General features: G+C 36.7%; 1 protein-coding gene across 7 annotated transcripts in view; it reads left to right on the top strand.

Moving 5' to 3' along the window:
- The window catches only part of PIK3C2A (phosphatidylinositol-4-phosphate 3-kinase catalytic subunit type 2 alpha), a 52,437-nt gene extending 36,652 nt beyond the window's left edge, over positions 1 to 15,785 (top strand). For 6 of the 7 annotated variants that reach the window (XM_054198117.1, XM_054198119.1, XM_054198118.1 and 3 more), the window contains 17 exons: positions 171 to 264; positions 539 to 633; positions 952 to 1,132; positions 1,732 to 1,836; positions 2,884 to 2,976; positions 3,317 to 3,446; positions 4,967 to 5,103; positions 5,776 to 5,945; positions 7,050 to 7,206; positions 7,625 to 7,734; positions 8,711 to 8,918; positions 11,335 to 11,459; positions 11,870 to 11,987; positions 12,083 to 12,164; positions 12,629 to 12,738; positions 12,963 to 13,088; positions 13,685 to 15,785. In XM_054198117.1, coding sequence (XP_054054092.1) covers positions 171 to 264; positions 539 to 633; positions 952 to 1,132; positions 1,732 to 1,836; positions 2,884 to 2,976; positions 3,317 to 3,446; positions 4,967 to 5,103; positions 5,776 to 5,945; positions 7,050 to 7,206; positions 7,625 to 7,734; positions 8,711 to 8,918; positions 11,335 to 11,459; positions 11,870 to 11,987; positions 12,083 to 12,164; positions 12,629 to 12,738; positions 12,963 to 13,088; positions 13,685 to 13,867 — 2,224 coding nt within the window. In that variant the 3' untranslated portion in view covers positions 13,868 to 15,785. Of the gene's footprint in view, positions 1 to 170; positions 265 to 538; positions 634 to 951; positions 1,133 to 1,731; positions 1,837 to 2,883; positions 2,977 to 3,316; positions 3,447 to 4,966; positions 5,104 to 5,775; positions 5,946 to 7,049; positions 7,207 to 7,624; positions 7,735 to 8,710; positions 8,919 to 11,334; positions 11,460 to 11,869; positions 11,988 to 12,082; positions 12,165 to 12,628; positions 12,739 to 12,962; positions 13,089 to 13,684 lie in introns of those variants that run through there. The other variant, XM_054198123.1, reaches the window with a different exon arrangement.
- The last annotated feature ends 205 nt before the right edge of the window (positions 15,786 to 15,990 follow it).

Raw genomic sequence — 15,990 nt, 5'->3', positions numbered from 1 at the left:
AAGAAAAACAACATAAGTAAGTTCTCTGTGTGTTGTGCATTAAATTACTTCTCTTCAGTAGAAGATTCTGAATGCCATTCTTGTGGAAAATATTACTGAATGAAAAACAAAACAAAGAAAACCCTGCATGAACAGAATAAACTTAATGTGGATTTGCGGTGATTTTCTAGGTTTGCTGATCAGGAAGTACGAAACACAGCTGTGAATTGGATAGAGACATTAAGTGATGATGAGTTAACAGATTTCCTCCCTCAATTTGTGCAGGTAAGACTTTCTGCCAATGCTGAAGTTTGAATTTATTTTTTTTTTTGCTCTTGAAAGCCTGAAGGAATTGCTGATTACTAGTAGCAGAAGTGCAATTGCGTGCCTCTCTAATTAATAACCTTAATGCATAGTATGGAAAACAATTTGAGTAAAGAATCGCTCTGTGACTGTCTTGCGGATTTGCAGTGATTCTGTCTGTGCATTAGTCATAACATCTCAGTCTTCATCTAGAATTAAATCCAAACCCAATTTATTTCATTTTCTTTGTATTTAGGCATTGAAGTATGAAACCTACCTTGACAGTGCTCTTGTCAAATTTCTTTTGGCTCGGGCACTGGGAAGCATTCGAATAGCGCATTATCTATATTGGTAAGATGTTCTTTGTTCCATTGTTCACATAGTGTGTTTACTCTAAGATTAATATTTCCAGAAAAAAATATTCTTTCTTAATATCATGGCTCATAACAATGAATGTTATGAATGGAGAGTATACAAAATGTAGATCCTGTTTTTTATGAAAAAGCAGACGGTGCCTCTATGAGGCACAAACTTCTTGCCTTTTATATCCTTTATGTCAGTAACTTAAGATATATATAGTACTGATTCATTAAAATATTTTAATGTCTTAGTGTTGCATTGTTTGCAGCATTTTCCTTAGGAAAATTTAACTTAAATCCTTTATTTCAGGCTTCTTAAGGATACACTGTATGATACAAAGTTTGGCGTAAGGTATGAGCAAATCCTTGGAGCTTTTCTTTCAGTCTGTGGAAAAAGGCTGAGGGAAGAGCTGGAGAAGCAGACCAGACTAGTGCAGCTTCTTGGAATGGTAGCAGAAAGAGTAAAGCAAACAAGTGGATCTGCTCGTCAGGTGTGTACATATTTTTCATATTCTTTAGGAAGAAGACTGAGTATACCCTCAAAACAATCCACTCAATTTCTTTTCTAGTTTAAGTTCAATAATGCATTATGTATAATATATAGGAAGATCTATTCATCTATTGCACTGCATTTTATCAAGTTAATGGCTTAATGAAGTTGATGTTTTTGTCAGATTTGTTGTCATCCTAAACATAAGAATGTGTGAGGCGACAGGGTAAGAAAATAGGATGGTTTCAGTGTACAATAAACTGGAATTGGATTTAAACCTCTTACTACTGAAGAATGATCCCATTTTGCAAAAGAAGGGGATATCTATTTATATGCGAATATGAACTTTCAGTTTGATAGAGTGGGATGCTGTCATCTGACTCAGTCAAAAAAAACCGACTTGTGTGATATTAGTGTTGTACTGCTAGGCTTATGTATTTTTAATAGCTAAAACAGCAATTATCATTTCTAGTATTCCTTTGACACCAAGGAGTTAAAATGTTGGCTTCAGAATGACTTTCCAGAAGTTTTCTGTAGATGCTCTAGTTAGGAAAATGTCAGCTGATTTTTTTGTAATATTTTTTTTTTTTTTGTCTGCAGGCTGCCTTGCAAAATGGTATGGAACGTGTGCAGTTATTTTTCTTGAAGAACAAATGCCGTTTGCCTCTTGATCCCAGTCTTGTGGCAAAAGAGTTAAATATTAAGGTAGTGCTCATTCAGACTTTCAAAACATTTTTGTAAAAATGACATATAGGCAAAGCTTTTACAAACAGAAAAAAAAATCAGTTGAGGTGCTTGAAAGCTCTTTATGCTGGGGGGGAGGGTTTTAATTAAAAATTCTGATTGAACGAGGCAGTGAAATTGGCGAAGATAAAATGTATACAAATGCTTGTGTAAAACCAATGAAGGTTCTTGTATTACAAAAATAGATAGCTGTAATAACTTACTATTTCTTCAGACACTCTGTCTTTTGAGACCAACAATCCTGGTAATAGTAAAGCAGAGGATTATTCAAAGTGTGTGGAAAAAGTCCTGTTTGCAGTAGTAATTAAAAGAGAAAATTGACCAAGGCTGTGAAGTTCAAACAACGAGTAGTTGCTGTGAAATGGGTGAAACTACCTGTTACTGGTTGTGTCCAAGACATACTGAATCCAGGGAGGCAGAGTATAGCTTTATTGTATTGTGAAGGTCCAGTAAGTAATAATGTAGGAGAAGCAGGTAAATTATTTTTCCAGAACTCTGCAAGGTTTCACAATATCTGCTCAGAAACAATCTTGATTTATATCATCCTGCATGACTGAGAACCGAAAGGTCTGTGAACATTGGATTTAATCCTGTGTGGAAAAAAACGTTTGTCTTGCTTTCCTTCTCTACTGTAACTATGAAATCATGAGTATATACTTGAAAGCAGATAAATGAAAATACTGTGAAATGTGCAAATACCAGTTTTTTTATAATATCATCTAGCTTTCAAAAAAAGCTGCTGATAAAATATTTATCTGTTTTATTCACTCTTCTATTCAAAATGCATAAAAAAAATCACTGTGTAGCAGTATTGGCTTTTGTACAAGAAGTCAACAAATAACAGCCAAAGGGCTCTTTATTCAAAGGAAGCGCGTATTTGCCACAGTCGCAATGTTAAAAGTCTGAATAGACACATTGTGCATTAAACCTGCTAGTTGTCAGAATGTCTTGTTTTCTGGGCTATCAGGAATAGTCCTTTTTGAGTATTAACACTCAGTCTACTTGTAGGCATGTTCTTTCTTCAGCTCCAATGCAGTACCACTGAAAGTTGCACTGATAAATGCAGACCCTCTGGGAGAAGAGATTAATGTGATGTTTAAGGTAGGCCTTACATGTGTGTTGGAGAAAAAAATTTGAATGATAATCACTATTTCTTTGGTATCAATTTAGTTTTAGTCTAGACCAACAAGCTTATTTATTTTGTGAGTTTGTTCCTGTGTATCTAGAAACTGAGATATGAGCAGGTTGTAAAATGTGAAAGGAAGTCTACTGCATGTCAAAGCTCAAATGTAGCCTGTTTGTCTTGTTAAGTGCGTAGCTATGAGGAATAAAGTAGCATAGTGTATCACTTCTTACAAATGTAAAGCGACTAAAGTCTGTGAAGCTTAGTTTTGCTGAAAGCGTATTATGCTTTTAGCTAACTTTTATTTTTCTATTTAAGGTTGGAGAAGATCTGAGACAAGATATGTTGGCTTTACAAATGATTAAGATTATGGATAAGATCTGGCTGCAGGAGGGACTGGATCTAAGGATGGTTATCTTCAAGTGTCTCTCAACTGGAAAAGACCGAGGTGCAAAACCAGATGCTGCCTATAATCTTTGCTCCCCCACTTCAGTTTCTTGTCACACTGATAGCGAAGAATTTCTGTGCAGAGGCAGGCCCAAGAAACAGTAGAAAGCCTTCCATGCAAGGAACTTCAGTACTAAAGAGTATAGCAAGATAAATTGTTCTGAATTTCCTGATGGCTGAATTGCATTTAAATGTGTTTCTGCTCTTGAGTCCTGAGATTCTTAGGTGTTCTGTTGTCAATGAACAGTGGTGCAAACAAGTAAATATAATGATAAAAGCTAAGGTTTCTCTTGATACCCTTACTGCAACACAAGAAAATAATGGTCCAATAGCAATCCCAATTCCAAAAGTTCAGTTACAGTGAAAGAATGTACTCAAGTCAAAAATGAAATTCTAAAGTATTTGGAATCTGCTGCAGTTGAGTCAGGGAGTATCATTCATGGACTGAAACGTGCAAAAAGAAGAAAAATTCAAAGCGCACACACTGTCTCCAGAACTAGTGTCATATGCTGGTAAAAGTTCCTTGGCAATATATGGCTGCCTTTTAGGTTTGAAAATAAGTCACAGAACTTAAATTTGAGTGTGGATACTACCCTGCACCTTGAACGTGCTTTTTGCTAGTTTTCCTGAATTCTCTAGAGCTAGCCCATAGGAACTACAAGATCCTTAAGAGGATAAACAATAACTTAAGTATTTCTTCAGTCAGATGCTAGAACAGCATGATGAAAACTCTTAAATACATGGAAACATTGGAAATTTCGTTTGGCAAAACTAAGCAAAAACTTCTATTTATGTAGGACTTGCTCTTTAGAGAAACAGATGGCTTTTCCTCCTATTTTGAAAGATGACATGATTGCACAGCATGTTACATTTTTTTGTTGCTGTTAATTTTAGTATTCCTAAAGTACTTGAAGGATTGAAGTAGAGAAGAAAAATGGATGTAAATTACAGATTTGCCTTTAGTAGCTCTTGCCGAGATAGAAGTAAAATTCTGTTAATCAAATAAATGTTTTCCTTTTATGATTTAGCTATATAAATATTTTTAGTAAATGGTATCTCCAAAATAAGGCCACATGTGAAGCCCACTGCTTTATTTCTGGAGCAACAGTCTGGTCTGTTTCAACACCTGACAGCAGAAAGTTACTGGATTGCTTAAGTGCCAGTGTATGAGAAATGTCAGCATCAAAATATTTTGCAGTTATTGCGTATAGACCAATACTGGTTTATGTAGTAGAAAGTAATTATTCAAAGTATAATTTATATGTGCATTCTAGCAACCATAATTCTAGTAAAGTAAGCCTAACTTGGATTGCTACATGCATTTCATGGTATGCTTTGTAATATAGTCTGTGGAAATGTTTAGTAGACTAATAGCACTATTTTTATACCTAACTGGGTTTTGAAAGAAGCTAGTCTAAGATTATAAAAGCCATCGTTGTCAAGAAAGTGTCTATTGAATAATGAAAATGCAGTGTAACTTAAGGAGATGGTTAAATACACTTTGTTATATTTTCCATAAAGGCATGGTAGAGCTTGTTCCTGCTTCAGATACACTTAGGAAAATTCAAGTGGAATATGGAGTGACAGGTTCTTTTAAAGACAAGCCTCTGGCAGAATGGTTGCGAAAGTATAATCCTACAGAGGAGGAATATGAAAAGGTAACTTTTTGTCAGTGGTGTTCTTTTTTGAAGATATTTTAAAAGGGATAAATACAGTCTTATCTTATGAAGGAATGAAATTCTTATTCCAGATCTTCCACGGAAATTTTTTGTTTATATCTTTATGAAACTTAATTTTTTCATATAGTTGAAAAAGAGTGAATGAAAATCCCTTATATAACTAAAAAGGAGCCAGATGAATTCTCATTATTCACATAAGGAATTTTTATTGGATATAGAAAAAGCATACTTCAAATTTAAGATAGGAAGGCATGGTGGCTTCTATGTAATTTAGGAGCAGTGGCCTATTCTCATACAAGCGCGTGGGATTCAAAAAAATAAAATCTTTTATTTTGGCTACAATGCTTTTACAACACATTGGAAAAATAAGTCTTGTATCTTTTTCTTTTCTCTGGTAACATTTGTTTCTTTTTGTGATTTGTCTTCAACTCCTCTTTTCTCTTTCATTTATTTAAAAAACAAAACAACAGTTTTTGATGGAAACCGTGGTATCTAAAGGTATTTGCAAAGCTATCTGGAGAACACTATTTTGGAAAAAAGCAAATTTTAGGGCCTGTCTAGCCTGGCTTGGATTTTGCACTGTTGAATGCATGAATGCTGTTTTCCCACTGATACTGATCTCAATTAACTTTTTTTTTCTCTCCCTCCCAGGCTTCAGAAAACTTCATTTACTCTTGTGCAGGATGCTGTGTAGCTACTTATGTACTGGGAATTTGTGACCGCCACAATGATAACATAATGCTCCGAAACACAGGGCATATGTTTCACATTGACTTTGGAAAATTTTTGGGTCATGCGCAAATGTTTGGTAGCTTTAAAAGGTATTCTCTGTAGCTAAGCAATGTAGAGAATGAAGTGATTTTTAGTATATTTTCATAAGCATTATAATTCTAAGCACTAACTCTTAATTGCTATTATCTGCTGTTCTCACTATGAAGCCAGTATCTTCCAGTTTAACCACAGAGTTTCCAGAATACATCAAACTTACCTGTATAGAATTAATTTTGAAAAGGCTGCAGCTTCCAATTTCCATATTCTGATCTCTGGAACCGTTTTAAGTCAACGCACATAGGCATAGCTTTCAAATAAAATTACTGTTCTCTCTACTGGTGGATTGAAATAAGGAATTTGGTCTCCTAAACATCATTTAATTTCAATGCTTCCAAACTGCATTCATTCCTTAAGAACTTTGTGCTGTGCAGACTTGGCAAATCTCAATGGGAAATTCTTTACAATAATTATAAAAGCCAAGTATTTTGGTACAGGAAAAGATTAATATAACTTCTTACTGATATTTGGGAGCCTTACATCTAACACAAATCTTGGTGTCGTTTCCAGGAATATTGGGTAAAACTGTAGTGTAGTTTCACCTCTTTTAGCTATATTCATGCAATTATATATTGCATGCTTGTTAGGTAAACTTTATCAATGAATGAGAAATTGAGTGCCAGAACCTTTATGTCATCTGAATATCTGAGTGTGAAACAAATGAGAACAGGCTCTGGCTCATAAAAATAGCGAATATCAATGTTATAGAAAAGAGTGAAGGGCAAGTTTGTATTACTACCCCTCTGTGTAGGGGAAGATAATCTATATCCAGCATAGAGGATTTATGTTTTAGTCGGGTGATAATACAGTCATTAAATTTGTTTTAGCGTGTAATGAGCTCCAGAAATGAGCGATGGAAGGCATTAGATGGTAACCTGGCCTCCAAGTGATACTCCAGGAGATCTGCTGTAGGTCCAGTACCATGGGGATGTGTTGGGAATCTGAGATAGCACTAAGCAGCTGAACCCAGCCCAAAAAAGTAAAATGGCATTAATTTAATATCGTTACTTCAAGGTGGAGATGGAGGGGAGGAGGAAGCACATGACAAAGTGAATAGACCTTGTAATTAACTTACGAATTCTGTGCTCTTTGAACAGGGATCGAGCTCCTTTTGTGCTAACATCGGATATGGCCTATGTCATTAATGGTGGTGAAAAACCCACTATTCGCTTTCAGTTGTTCGTGGATCTCTGTTGTCAAGCTTACAATTTGATAAGGAAGCATGCAGGCCTCTTCCTTAACCTACTTTCATTGGTAATCATTTTATTAATTTCAATTTAGATAGATCTGTCATGGTGGGTTGTATTAAATGCTATGCTTTTTATGCTGCAGAAACTCTTAATGCGGGCTTTCAAAAGCCAGAAACATCAGATGTACTTTTTAGGAAGGCTGTATTTTGGAATTTTTAAAGTTTTTTTACTATCTCACTGTTTCCTGAAAACTTAAAACTAAGATGATACCATAAATTACACTGGAAAGTGTTTTTAACTGCTTCTAATTCAGCAGAAATGGTGAATAACTGCTGATTATAAGCAATCGTTGGCTATCGCTGTTAGCATTTAGCAATTTACTGCAGCTTCAAATTAATTTGAGGGCCTAAGAGTTTTAATCATTCAATGTAAAATCATACTGGTTTTATTGCATTAAAACTCTAAATTTTAATTTCTTGCAGATGCTTTCTTCTGGGTTACCAGAACTAAGTGGGGTTCAGGACTTGAAGTATGTCCAGGATGCTCTCCAGCCCCAAACAACAGATGCAGAAGCTACCATTTTCTTTACAAGGTACTGGATAAGTGAAAACTGAAATATCCCCCAGCATCATCCTCTCAATGGGAGCTTTCTGCTATGAAAAAACGTACTAAGGATGTTCACAAACGTTATCTGTAGAAGTTGAATAGTTACACTGTACAATCATAAAATATCAGTTAACCAGTGAATGACATAAATAAGATCAGTTTCATATAAGATTAATGCTTGTGCTAAAATACTTTGCTGTCTTTAAGAGTAACCTTGTGCTAAAAACTGGTTTGGAATACTGAGAGCAGACAATTCTCTTTGGCTGTTTTGAGACTTGCATTTTGAATACATCCTAAATTGCTTAAGAGCAGTGTATATGGTGGGAACCTTGTAATGCATTGTAAAGAAGTTTTGTCTTTCAAGAAATGCTTTTGCACGCTGAGGAGGGAGGGATGGTGCTCCAGTGGAGCAAGCGGGGGTGTGCATATACTGTAACTGAGTTGTTGCTATGTGTTACAAAATGTTGTCATTGTACTTCATTTAAATATATGGGGTAATGGCAGTAGTATGCATGCAATTTAGTATCATAGAATGATTTGGGTTGGAAGGGGCCTTTAAAGGTTATCTAGTCCAGCCTCTCTGCCATGGGTAGGGACATCTTCAACTAGATCTTGTTGCTCAAAGCCCCATCCAACCTGACCTTGAATGTTTCCAGGGATGGGGCATCTACCGGCTCTCTGAGCAACCCGTTCCAGTGTTTCATCACCCTCATCATAAAACACTTATTCCTTATATCTAGTCTGAATCTGTCCTCTTTCAGTTTAAAACCATTACCCTTTTGTCCTATAAATAGAGGCTGTACAAAAAAGTCTGTCCCTGTCTTTCTTATAAACCCTCTCTAAGTATTGAAAGGCTGCTATAAGGTCTCCCTGGAACCTTTTCTTCTGCAGGCTGAGCAGCTCCAACTCTCTCAGCCTGTCCTCATAGGTGTTTTTTGACATTATTTTTTTTTCTTTTCTAGGTTGATTGAATCCAGTTTGGGAAGTGTGGCCACAAAGTTTAATTTCTTCATTCATAATTTGGCTCAGCTGCGTTTCTCAGGTCTACCTTCTAATGATGAACCCATCCTCTCATTTTCTGCTAAAACATATTCTCTTAAACAAGATGGCCGAATCAAACAAGTGTCTGTGTTTACATACCAGAAGAGATATAACCCAGATAAATACTATGTAAGTGTGTGGAATCTGTTTCCATGCAGTGAAGATACTGTGCACTTTCTTCCAACAAGATACATTCTCCTTCTTGCCATAAGTTCAGTACTTAATCACAGAGAATTAGTCCAGGGGAAACTTGCCTTGTTTAGGTTTAAGTAGCTAGCTTCGAAGTAGACAAGTAGTTTCCCTTTATTGACAGAGATTTAGTAAATACAGCTATAGATACTTACTTGTCCAGTTAGGCACTAATGTCACATTTAAGATGAGCTGAAGAGTTCTCTGAAGTCTGACTGCATTGGCTATAATGGGAGCCTAGAAACCTACACCACTGTTGACACCCAAGACGGAGCCCCACTGTGGATGACTTGAAAGTAAAAACAAAACCCATAATTGAAATCTAGATCTTACTGGGAACGGGCCAGCTTTCTTGCTTCCCAGGGGATAACAGAGTTGTACTGGCTCTGGCTGGGATGGAGTTATCTTTCTTCATAGTGGCCCACACAGTGCTGTGTTTTGGATGTTTAACTAAAATTCTGTTGATAACATGTGGTTGGTTTAGCTGTTTCTGAACAGTGCTTGTGCAGTGTCAAGGCTTTCTCTTTTTCTTCCACTTTGCCCCTGCCTTCCCTTGCAGTGAGTAGGCTGTAGGTGGGCAAGGAGTTGGGAAGGGACACAGCAGGGACAACTGACCCAAACTGGCCAAAGAAATACTCCATAGAATATAATGTCATGCTCGACAACAAAAACTGGGGGTAGAAGAAGAAAGCGGGCGATGGGAGGGTGTTATCTTCCAAGGTGGCTGTTGCTTGCAGGCTGGCTGGGCACAGGTCTGCTTGTGGGACGTGGTGAGAGATTGTCTTTGCGTCACCTCCTCTCCCAAGGACTGCCTTTATCTCAGCCCACGGGTCTTCTTGCTTTTGCTCTTCTCTCCCTTGTCCCGTTGGTGAGGGGGTGCGAGTGAGCAAGCAGCTGTGTGGGTGCTTAGCTGCTGCCCAAGGGTACACCAGCCACAGGAGTGCTGGAGTACAGATTGGTATTTTTAGCATCCAATAATATTGTTGAAAATTAAGACACTTCTTGAAAAGGATCTAGAAGGGAACAGAAAGGACAGAAGTAGCGTTGGTGGAGACAATTTTAAAAAATGGGGATTTGAGTCATGTTTATGGGCTTATGTAGCTGCCTTCTGTAAAGTGGCTCCTTCCTGAATAGGAGTCATTAAGTCAAACACTCTGGTTTTGTTCTGACCTTCCATTAAAGTTGTATTTGCTCCTCCTAAGTAAAAGTATCATTTCCTGTATTAATGCACCTACGCTCCTAGCCAGTCTCACTAGAGGCAGCAAGCATTACAATGTGCCCTCAGGATTTTGATAGACCTGGGTTACACTTTAAGACTTGTATTATTATTGTATTTGTATTCCTATGCAAATGTGCAACCATCTTTTTTCTTTTTCTTTTTTTTTTTTACTTCTCTACTGCTGTTTATTGGCCTAGAATAGTCAGCTCAAGTTACGTCTTCCTCAAGTTGTTTAAAAAGTGAGCTATATTGATATATGCACATCTGTTTCCAAATTGTATTTACTGTAAATGTCTTAATCTGGTAAGACACCAGGTAGGGAAGGTAGAACAAAGCTGAATAACACTAGAAGTGAGGAAGAGCTTTGTGCTGAATCACTGTATTATATATGTATTTCAGCACTCCTGGTCTAAGCCAAAACAGCCTCTTCCAGGAAACTGTTAAGATATCTCCTTCTGTCTAGATTTTTAAACCTCTTCCCAGTTGCACGTTTTTTAACTATACCTTTAACCCATCTGCCCATAAAATGGCTCCAGTTAATTGAATTTTCTGTGCAGTTTCTCAACCTTCATTTCCCTTTCACAATAATGTGAATAACTGCATCCTGGAACTGGAATTTCTAAAAATTCCTCTTGTATAATGCAGTGCACTTGCACCTGCCCACCAAATTATCACTTTAAAAGTGGAATCATTTAGAATCTTGAGAGAATTAGATTGAAAAAAATCAGGCGTTAGTTTCCTCCATAGTCCACACCTGAAAAGTTTTGTGGTAGTTCTGGCCCCACAGATACATGTCTAGATCTAGTCCTGCACTGATGTAAAATTTTGTACACTTGCTATATGGTGTGAACTTAAAATGAGGCTTAAAAGGGAGAACACAGACACCTTGGCCTTAACTACCTTTATCGCCCTGTTGGATGTGGATCTATGTTATGGGAAGATCATGTGATGCTACTTTGCATTATAGTAGGGCTGTTTAAAATTCTAACTCTACTATAAAATGCAAACCCTTTTAGTGGGATATGTATGCAGGAGAAGGACTACCATAGTAGAAACAGTTAATTGTTAAGCAAATTATATTGTCAGTTCTATAATATTGTTACTACTTTTATCTTTGTCTTCTTGTGTTTTGGACAGATTTATGTAGTCAGAGTTTTAAGAGAAGGGCAAGTTGAGCCAACATTTGTCTTCCGAACATTTGATGAGTTCCAGGAGCTCCACAACAAACTTGGCATTCTCTTTCCTCTTTGGAAGTTACCAGGGTATGTTCCTAACTCACTCATCACTATTATAACAGAAGCAACAAAACTGCTCCCAGCTGGGTGGAGGAAGAAATAGCTTGAAATGGAGACAGAAACAGCCGAGGGGCAAGCTAGACCTCAAAGTTGGCAATTAAGGGAGAAAACTGTTGTCCCTTAACTTTTAAGGAGGAGAGCCACAGGAGCAACTCAGTGTCTTTAGTCTGTGCGTTGTATCACTTGTAACAATTACCTATAAATGTTTCCTTGCCTTTCTATAACGTTGTTGCTTATCAGCATGCTGTTTCTGCTCACAATTGCCATGAAAAAAAACAAACGTGTATCAGCACTTCAGGATGGAAATGACAGTGAAATCTAACTGTACTTACTTCAGAGAAATTAACTGAAAACTCTATCTTGTTCTTCCCTTACAGCTTTCCTAATAAGATGGTTCTGGGAAGAACACACATAAAAGATGTAGCAGCTAAAAGAAAAGTGGAGCTCAACAGCTACATACAGAGTCTGATGAACAGTTCTTCAGAGGTGGCAGAAGTGAGTTCAAATAACTTAAGCAAATCCAATGCAACCTTTCAGACTTTGGTGCTTGTTAACACTTAACTAATATGTAACATTTCTTCCAAATTTAGTGTGATCTTGTTTATACTTTTTTCCATCCATTACTTCGTGATGAAAAAGTGGAAGGAATAGATGGAATAGCCAGACCTACAGGTAGGTAATGTTTTTTGGGGGATGTTTATAAAACGGATAACTACAGTATGACACCTTTACAATGTGATTTTTAAAAAAAAAAAAAGTCTTTTTTTTTTTAAATTAACTGTAGTTTTCCCTCACTGAAAGCTTTGCATCACTGTCTTTCCAAATGTGCCTGCATACAGTTTCAAGGAAATAAAAACATACCAGAAATTGCAACAATATATGTGATCGCTTGGGCTTGCTTATGGCTTGATTAAATTATTCAAGTTTTTACTCTAAACCTCCGAGTTGGTTCTTAAAAGAGAATGCAAAATTCTTCAAAACCTATGGCCTTGCCCCCTTATTAGGGAACTAGAAATAAAATCAGAAACTGAACTTGGTCTAAGGCTTGTATTTTTTTCCTCATATATAATAAGGTGGTGTAGTACTGATGAAAATGTACAAATATTGCAGAGGAAATAATTATATATTTTTTTCAGATGCAAGTCCATCAAGTCCTACCTCAGGCAAAGTGGGAGGAGAAGTGAAGCTATCCATATCATATAGAAATAGCACTCTATTTATCATGGTGATGCATATTAAAGACCTGGTAAGCAGAGCTCACTGCCAAAAACTCTTTCCACTTTGTCAATTGCCTTCTTGACTTAGTTCCATCATTCCTGCATCAAGCTCTTCCTCCAAATCTTCCAGCTGCCAAATTAATTAACTTCTGCTTTTGGTTAGCTTGATTACAAAGTCTAGATACTTGAAAATAATTATTCAACTAGGTGTGCATTAGCTTGTTTTCTAACTTGTCGTGGTTTTGGATTGTAGGTTACAGAAGATGGTGCAGATCCAAATCCCTATGTGAAAACATACTTACTTCCAGACACGCACAAAACATCCAAACGGAAAACCAAAATCTCCCGGAAGACAAGAAATCCAACTTTCAATGAAATGGCAAGTTAAAATTTATGTAGTAACTCCCTATGGTTTACTATTGTCTCTTATTCTAAGCAGTAATTAAAATATTGTCTAAAAAATCTGTGAAGATATATAGATGGAAAAGAAACTTGTTTGTGAGGAACATTGTGCCCTGTTTTTTAAAAAAAACAAACAAACAAAAAAAACCAAAAAAAAACCCACAAAAAACAAAACCACCGAAGCAACTGGGTAGGTAAACATACTATTACAAGTAAGCAGAAATTTCTCAGACTGACTCTGAGGAGTGATGAGAAGGAAAGGAATCTTAATCTTAAAACTAAAGATCCCCCTGCCCTGGATTCACTGATTCATAATGTGGAGAAGAATGAATTCAGAAGTCTTGGCAGGTTATCAGTGCTTCCATCTGAAAACACCGGTCCTTTTAAATGCCTATCATTGGGAGCACAAAATAAAATATGGATGTACCTCAGCTCATCCTCTGAGAAACAGATAAACTGAATGGCCATAATGTGCAGTTAAGACATCTGTCAGAGGCTAGGCAGGCAGAAGAAAGGGCAATCTGTGCAACTTCATTTGGTTAACCAAAAAATTCTTGACTTCTTACCTTCTAGCTTGTGTACAGTGGATATAGCATGGAGACTCTGAAACAGAGAGAACTTCAGTTAAGTGTGCTCAGTGCAGAATCGTTACGTGAGAACTTTTTCTTGGGTGGAATTACGCTCTCACTAAAGGACTTCAACTTGAGCAAGGAGACTGTTAACTGGTATCGACTAACTGCTGTACCCTATCTGTGAACTCCTTTCTACACCTGAGTAAGACCAGAACAATTGCATTCACTTGTGCTTTGTGCATCTTCCTACTTGAAGATAATTTGTACATCTTAAAATAAGAGACTCTGCATTTCAACAGATATGTTGGACCAATGTTCATGTAGCCTAATTTGGAGGATTTCTAGAAAACCTGGTTTATGCTTATGCGATGTTATCAAAGCATCATTGTAAATGTTTGAGTTGTGGGTAAAGGAAGGGGGTTTTAAACCATCCATGAAAGCGAGATGAACAGTTTGACCATGCTGGTTGGTTAAACCATAACTTAATCATTAGGCCCGTGGATATAGTGAATTTCTGCTTTTAATTTTTCTTACCTGTGTTGTGTCATCCATGGCATGATGCTGGACAACATCAAAGAAATGACATATTTTAGGATTACATTCCCACTACTAACTAGACACCACAGAAGCAGCGACGGGTAAAATTTTGGTGACTTCACACACACCTGTAGAAATGAAGGTTGAAGGGCTGGAAAAATTCCTTAGCGTTGCATTTAATCCCAGATTCATGCTTCTCTAAGACTTACTGGAGTGAGTGCCAATAATGGAAGTCGTAAATAATGGTGCCTTATAATTCAAATGCTTCTCTTTTACCTCATTTCTGGTATTTAAATATGTATACATGTGAACTTTCAGCTCTTTAAAAAGGGGAAGCATTCTCATATTTTGATACCTTGCAGGTCCTACTGGAAGTCTCTTCCTTGACATGTTATTTACAAATAATATCACTTTCACTGATCTTCACAGTTAGTGCAACTTACAAAAATTTTTTTTCTATCCCGTCTTCTACCCATGATCTCCAAAAACTGAATGAAAGCTGGCTGAATGTGGTGCCGTAGGAAATGTGCCCAGCTCCTCAGTGTTTTGAAATGTCTTAATCCAAAGAGGCATTTGCACCTGTACCTCCAGGTAAAGGATGGCCTCTAGTTAAAAAGCACAACTGCTGGATGAATTGCAGGCCAGAAATGAGTTGCATTAATGGCTTTGAGAGAGGAACTTGGTCACTTTTTTTTTTTTAACAGTTTACAGCAACACTATTTCTCACTCACAGTAAGAATTAATTCCACTAAAAATACTTAATTCCAAGGAACATTAGATTTGAACTATATTGTGACAGTGGAGAACAAATGTCACTTACTGTCTTCTGTTAATACCACTGGTTACTTAAATAACAGGTGTTTCTGCACTTCTTATTTATCTTCCTCTGTTTTTAGGATGATCGTGTTCTTTCTAAACAAAGTTGTAGAATAAAGCTACATGCTTCTCTTGAGTACTAAATCTTGAAGCAAGACAAGACTATCACCACTGACCATGAGCAAAATTTTAAAGTAAAATATGCAACTATGAATCAAGACACAATACAGGGAAAGCCTTCTGTATACCCAACGCTAAAAACCTATTTCATAATCCAGTTTTCCTTCCCCTGCTACTGACCAATCTCCCTTCAATACAGAAGAGAGAAGTAAACTTGAATCTCTTGGTGCCTAAAATATTCACGGTCCAATTTTGTAGGAATTATTACAATTAAAAAGCTAAGAATATCTTGAATGTTAGAAACTGGGTTGATATTAATGGGCGTTAACACATCCCAGTTTTATTAGGCATCTTTTGCATATTTTTCATTTAGTATATAGCCTGTAAATAATAAACTATATAACTAACTAGATATATTTCCTGCTCACTTGATGCTTTTGAGACTTACTCCATTCCATCATTAGAATCACAAGTCACTTAAACACAGGAAAGTAGACTACTGTTTTTGTGAAACGTTCCATTGTGAAATAAAATGAAAGCAATATGTACTGCCTTTTTTGCAGTTTGCTATTAAAGCACAGTGTCTTACAGCACAAAATACTAATAAACTAAAATCATTTAAAAAATGATTTGCAGTTTTAACAGTTGTCTGGACTCTGAAAAAAATGTATAGTACTGTATTATTGTTAGCACTTGTCCTGACTTCTGATTTAATCTTCTTCATAGCTTAACTCATTTTGTGCCTTTCCCTTCCTCTTCAAAATAGTCACTGGCTGAAGCTTTTTATGGTCATGAATTTTATTTTGTCTACGGGATCTGGCTTTAGCCTCTCCT

The sequence above is a fragment of the Rissa tridactyla genome, chromosome 4 (genome assembly GCF_028500815.1).
Source record: "Rissa tridactyla isolate bRisTri1 chromosome 4, bRisTri1.patW.cur.20221130, whole genome shotgun sequence".
NCBI lineage: Eukaryota > Metazoa > Chordata > Aves > Charadriiformes > Laridae > Rissa > Rissa tridactyla.
The sequence above is the reverse complement of the archived record's forward strand: the minus strand, read 5'-3'. Positions and strand labels throughout refer to the sequence as shown.